The sequence below is a fragment of the Silene latifolia genome, chromosome 2 (assembly GCF_048544455.1).
Source record: "Silene latifolia isolate original U9 population chromosome 2, ASM4854445v1, whole genome shotgun sequence".
In the NCBI taxonomy this organism is placed as follows: domain Eukaryota; kingdom Viridiplantae; phylum Streptophyta; class Magnoliopsida; order Caryophyllales; family Caryophyllaceae; genus Silene; species Silene latifolia.
In genome coordinates, this window is record NC_133527.1 from 159,779,350 (window position 1) to 159,786,281 (window position 6,932).

At 34.5% G+C, this 6,932-nt stretch overlaps 1 protein-coding gene across 1 annotated transcript; it reads left to right on the plus strand.

The window, feature by feature from the left end:
- The first annotated feature begins 2,666 nt into the window (after window positions 1-2,666).
- Window positions 2,667-4,918, plus strand: LOC141630841 (protein FAR1-RELATED SEQUENCE 5-like). The gene is made up of 2 exons (XM_074443593.1): window positions 2,667-3,795; window positions 4,038-4,918. The coding sequence occupies exons 1-2, from the start codon at window positions 2,673-2,675 to the stop codon at window positions 4,643-4,645; spliced, it is 1,731 nt and encodes a 576-aa protein (XP_074299694.1). The 5' UTR covers window positions 2,667-2,672; the 3' UTR covers window positions 4,646-4,918.
- Window positions 4,919-6,932: the final 2,014 nt, after the last annotated feature.

Genomic DNA, 6,932 nt, shown 5'->3' on the forward strand with positions numbered 1-6,932 from the left:
CTCCCTCCCCTCTCTCTAAAATGCTTCCAATGCCTTTCCCTCAACCTTCAAGCTTGGATTAATGATGGAACGCCTTTCCTAATCCCCGATCTACCTTTGTTAGTCAATATCCTACCCCTTTTCTTCTTTGTTTTATGTTAATCTCGGATTAGGGTTTATTAAGAGAGATTAATTAGTAATTAGTAATGTAAAATGTGTAGCTAGTGACTAATAATAAAGGGTTTTATGTTGTATTATAGTATAGAGTGGTTTGTGATAGTTATTACATGATTTATGTACGATGAGACAGTTTTATGAGGTGGATACTTGGTGATTTCGATTAACTTGAGGATTATGCTTAAAGGTAGGTTATCCTACTCTCGGGCTTCTTTCTCGGTTCTTGTGTGTTCTCTTGCCATCATCACTCTTATTATTACACAAGTGTGTCCTATATATCCTAAGTTTCTTGTTCGCTCTTATTACTTTCCTACGTATTGCGCTCTTTCTTTCTAACTTTCTCCGAGTTCTTATATTCACTCCCCCTAAAAGGGAACTTCATCACGAAGTTCGCTACTAGTCCCACATGACGCTCTTCCGGTAACTTACCATTATTACCACAAGTTGTGCATGATTACCATATGTATGTATGTATCTATCTATCTATCTATCTATCTATCTATCTATATATATATATATATATATATATATATATATATATATATATATATATATATATATAGAGAGAGAGAGAGAGAGAGAGAGATAGGTTCATATGAGTCCTTAGTTTTAGTTGAGTCCATAAGTCCCACTATTAGCCATAGGATTAAAAGAAATGGATGGTCGAGATTAGATGGACAAAAGCTACTCATTAATTAGGGAAAAAAAAAAGATAAACGTGTGATTACTTGTAATTAATAGGTCTTTAGGTTTCCAACAAAACCTCAATCATAATTATAGTTTTGTTCACGTTTTTTGAAGCCTACATTCTCTGTAATACTTTCACCTTCATTATTCAAAAATTTTTCTTATTCATCTTCTCCTTGCTGCCATTTTTTTTTTGGTGATTCATCTTCCCCTTTGTAAACCGTTTTGCATGGTTGTTAAAGAAACAAAAAATCAAACTCTTACACGTTTATTGTTACTCATCACTATATTTTTCAATGTCGACATTAAACATGAATGATATGCAGATTGTGGAAGTAAACAATGGTAAGTAAATTGTTCTTCAACTTTTTTTTTTCTTTTGTTGTCATTTTTTAAGAGGAGTAGTAGAAGGTGAATAGGTAGAAGATGAAAGTTTCATGAGTTGCTTGTTAAGTTATTAAATTTGTGGAAGAATAGCAACGTAATTATTGTAAATATTGAGTTTTTGGTGCAGGCTGTTTATAAAAATTGAGTTTAAGTTATAACAAAATCCTTTTTTTGGTGGGTAAACAAATTTCGTTGAAGTTACATAGTTAGTATTCTAGAGTTACATATTAGCGCACTAAAGTTTGAATAAAATTTGATTGTTAATATTAAGGTGTTATTTATGATAAAAGGCTATGGATTTTTTTTCTACAGTGGAAGAATGTTGTGCGGATGATGAAGCGGTTGGGGAACAGGAATTTTGTCACGCATTCCAAGGAGTAGGTGAGGATGAATTTTGTAGGATAGTTGAAAGCCAGTTAACGCCATATGTTGGGCAGCAGTTCGAAAGCATAGAAGAAGTTGTCGAGTTCTATAAGATGTACGCTTTAGCATGTGGATTTGATGTGCGTAAATACACCACGAAGAAGTGGCGTGACGGAACGATTAAATCGAAACTTTTAGTATGTAACCGGGAGGGATTTACGTATGCAAAGAAGGTTAGCAAATGCAAAGATTTAGAAGTCTGTGAAAGCACGCGGGAGGGGGTTGAAAATGATGGAGATAAGCATAGGAGGAAAAGTAAAGTAAGGAGGGTTGGGTGTAAAGCGAGGGTTAGATTATTGATGATGAAAGGCGTTCTAGTAATTGACCAATTTCATGCCGGCCACAATCACGAGATTGTAGAAGTTAAAGATAGGGAGTTTCTGAAATTATCAAGGCGCCTACAAAAGTATCACAAAGAGCTCATAGTCTCTAATTCAAGGGTTAGTACAGTAATTTATATGTTGTTTATTATTGTTTTTTTATGTGGTTAAAGTTGCATATTTTCGGAGTAAAATTACAATTTACATCGTTAAAGTTATATTTCAATTTTATGTGAAAATTTGATATAAAATAAGTATTTTTTAGCAATTTCTGACCTAAAATTACAGTAGTTATTTAGTTAAATTACATTGCTCATTGACAAAGTTATACTGTCTTTTATTTGAAAAGTTACACTTTGTTTGACTTAAAGTGAAAGTAGTTGTGGAGTGAAATTACATTGTAGCTGACATGTCAAAGCAGTGACTCGAAATCAAAGTAAAATGACAATGGTTGTGAAATGAAGTTACAGTATTAAGGGTTAAAGTTACACTTTATGTTTTTGGTAAAAAGTTAGTTGAAATTACACAATTTTATCAGCGTTACATTTTGTATTGTTTGTATATAGGTGAAATTACATTTGAATTGAAAGTTATAGTTCATGTGAAGTAAAGTTACATTATTCTTGGTTTTAATTACAGTAGAAGAACTGACATTGTGTTTAAATGCAGCTGAAGATAGGTGCTACAAAGACATTCAAAATGTGCAAGGAACATGTGAATGGGTTCGAGAATATTGGAGTGAATCTTACGGACTTCAAGAATTTTCATAGAGACGTAAAGTGCTACATTAATGAAAGGGACGGTCAGTTGTTCATAGACCGGTTTAAGATCATGGCTGAAACACGGGAAGATTTTTACTTTGATTACGAGGTGGATGTTGATGGGAGCTTGATCAGGGCAATATGGGCGGATGGTGTTGGTCGAAGAAACTACTCGGTCTTTGGTGATGCTGTCTCTTTCGACCCCACATACTCAACAAACAAGTACTCCATGGTATTTACTCCTTTCACCGGTGTTGATAACCATAAACGATCGGTTACTTTTTGTGGTGCGTTAATTTTTAGGGAGAAGGATGGGTATTTTAATTGGGTGTTTAGCCGGTTTTTGCATGCGATGGGTGGTAAGGAATCAGAGTATATTATAACCGACCAAGACCCAGGAATTATAAGCTCTGTTGGGCAAATATTCAAGACGGCTAGACACCGTTTCTGCATGTGGCACATCATGAACAAAGTTCCTGTAAAATACGGGAGCAACGCGAAAGATTATCCGGAATTCGTGAAGAAGGGTAATGCCATTGTGTGGGACGAAGATATTGAAGCAGATGAGTTTGATAGTCGTTGGGGTGAGATAATGAAGGAACATGGAGTTGGTAAGGAACGTGAATGGTTTGAGGAAGTATACAATAAAAGAAGGCAGTGGGTGATGGCCCATTGTAGGGACTTAAAAATGGGAAGTGTTATGAGGACAACACAAAGATCGGAGAGTGAAAACAGTTTTTTTAAGAGATTTGAGAACAATTCTGGAACTTTAGTCGAGTTTTGGATGAGATATGAAAGTGTTATAGACCAGCAAAGATATACACAGAAGAAGCTTGATAATGAGAATAGGTATACATCACCAAAATTGTTAACTCAACTTCCTATAGAGAGTCACGGGGCTAGAGTGTACACACATGTGGTGTTTGATGTGTTCCAAAAAGAGGTAAATCTATCAACGAGCGGACTTAGTGTAAAGGGTTTCACGAAGCGGAATGGTGTAGAGCTGACAAACCTAAAAGATGGCTTGATGGGAAGAGTGTATGACATTCAGTACAAACCAGGTATTAGCGCTGACTTTGTACTTTTGAAATTTTAGTTTGGTAGTTTGTAACTTTTATCTACTGATTGTGTAATTTAAACAGGATATTCTGTAACTTTATCAAGATTATGTAGTGGAGCAGAAACTATTTTTATTTCCTGAAGTTACACTTCAATTACTATGCAGTCAGACATATATTTTTTTTTTAAATGGATGACTACACTATATTAACTTAATTTTGTTTTTGGTTTGTGTGGAAACAAGGAACAAATGAGGCGAAATGCACGTGTACAATGTTTGATCGTAGTGGAATCCTATGTAGACACATAATTTCGATATACTTAGGTCATGGTTTGAAACAAATACCGGAATGTTACGTGGCTAAAAGATGGACAAAGGATGCGGCGATATACCTCGACGTGAAGAGTATAATTGATGGGAAACAAATTGAAATGACAAGGTTGTGGTCAGAAGTATATGAAACAGTTGGATTACTAAGGGATATGGAGAAGAGTTATGTAGACAGCTTGTCCAGTTTAATTCGGGAGTTTAGAGAAAAAATAAGACCATCGGGGGAGGAATTGACGAAGCAACAAGAAATAGAACAGTTACTAGGTTGTAAGGCCAGCGGAACCATTACAATATTGCCTCCTAATCAGGCCAAAAACAAGGGGACGAGAAAAAGATTGTTGTCTAAGAGGACCAAAGCTGCTGCCAAATATGCCAAACCGAAACGGATGTGCAATAATTGTAAGCAAATGGGACACCATGACAAAAGGAATTGCCCAAATCCGTTTGCAGAGAGTCCACCAACATCAGTTCAATATTCTTCAGAGGAGAGTGAGAATGAGGAAGAAGATGTCTCGGAGTAGTTGTTTGAATCAATTTTTATTTGGTTACCCCAGGTTGTGGAAATGTTTATTTTGGGATTATGGAGAGGAGTAAATTTTTATATTAAGGTGGTTTATAACTGTAAGCTAAGAGTATAAACTGTAGTTACACAATGTCTGACTGAAGTTATATGTTTTGTGATATGAAATTACAGTTAGTAGTATAGTTGTTTTGGTTTTTTCAAATCATGTGTTTAAGTATGACCATCAACTTGACATTACATAGCTGAATTGATGAAATGGCATTGAAGTTTTATTGAAATATAGTTTGTAATTGTTTGAGTAGTAGCATTTAAAAGTGTAACATTTTAACTTAATTGTGTAACTAAAGATGGAGTTACATAATGTCCAACTTAAGTTACACAAAATGTTGAATGAAATTACTGAAAATATAGTTGCTTAATATCTCAAAGCTGAGTAACTTGAAGCTGAAAGAGTATAACTTCAGACCGTATAATCTGTAACATCAAGCGAGAAGCGTGTAACTTCAGGTTGCAAGCCGTGTAAATGTAAAACAGAAAATATAGTTTATAAATTACAACTATGCTAAGTTGATTGTTAACTATTTTATAATGAAGGAGTAGTTAATTTTTATACTAATGTGGTAATTACAGTTTAAAAAATTTTAAGCATTTAGAAGTGTGTAACTAAAGATAGAGTTACATATTGTCCAACTTAAGTTACACAAAATGTGACTGAAATTACAAAAAATATAGTTTCTTAATATTTCAAAGCTGAGTAACTTCAAGCTGAAAAGTGTAACTTCAGACTGTACACTCTGTAACTTCAGAGTGTAACTTCAGGTTGAAAACTCTGTAACTGTGAAACTGAAAATATACTTTATAAATTACAACTATGCTTAGTTGATTGTTAATTATTTTATAATAAAGGAGTAATAAACTTTATACTAATGTGATAATTAAAGTTACAAAATATTAAGTTTTTGAAGTTACACAACGTATGAGTAAAAATACATGTTTTTGAAGTGGAGTTATTTATAATTAGTCTGTAATCATTCCATATATTAAATTATTAATTGGGACTGAAACTTTGTTGACATATATTTGTAATTGTAGGTATAATAGTATGTAACAGTGTCTCTGTACAACTTTACTGTGCAACTTCAGTTAGAGTTACACGTTGTGTGACTTAAGTTACACAACATATGAACTGGAGTTACAAAAAAAATAGAGTACAAATAACTAAAGGCAGAGTAACTTCAACCCCTAGTTTTGTAACTTCAGTGTGTGTATTATGTAATTGTAAGCCATAAGTGGTAGACGACGAGATATATATACCAAACTATGCGTAAGATAAAAATAAACGATGAAAATGGTAACTCAAAACAAAGATTGATAATCTTAATTTGAGGACACATTATTTTCTACATAGGAAAAACGTTTTAAGCGGAAGTTTGCTACAAAACAAAGATAGATAATCCTAATTTTAGGACATATTTTAGGACATATTGTTTGCAGGTACAAAACGATTGACGTCTTTATCAAGTTTGCAACATATTCAGACATAATCTAAGAGGTTGTAGCCTTCTTCTGTGATCTGGATGGTTTTGCAAGTATCTTAGCAATTTTTCGCCTAGCTTGAATTGACTCCCATAGTTGGTCTTTTCCAGCAACAAAATGATCGACCCTCTTTAAAACTTCAGCTCGATGGCTGTTCATATCAGCTAGTAAAAGGGAAGCAACCAATTCGATTACCATGTAACGCCGATTCGTCTTACTGCCAAGGTCGTCGTGCTTGAAAGGCTCACCTTCATACATTAACATGTGACTCATGGTGAAAATGCCAGACTCCTCATTATTAGCGGCAGGACGGGTCCATTCAAACTTAATCTGACGATGATTAAAATCGGTAACCAGGCTTCCTCTTCCCTCAAAACCTTTGTAGTCCAAGTAGTCGCTCATTGCGGATACCTGCACATAATTTAGTAATTAAGAGGCTTTACAAAAAGACGGAGTCTGCCATAAAACTTAATATCGGAATAAAATTTACTAGTATAGAAGCCGCTTTACAAATGTTGGATTTCTTCGGGTCGGGGTGTTTCTGGTTGTCAAGGATGTCCACTGTTCTTGCATTGAAATTAATACACACGCAGGCCATATGGTCATCTACGTTAATTGGTATAAAAATAAAATTTGCACACAAGTTGATCGTGCTGCCACATTCGGTGACGAAGATGTCCCAAACTTTGAAAGCACATCGTAGTTGTTATCGTTGGGGGTGGATTGAGAAGGTATATTCATTAGTTGCA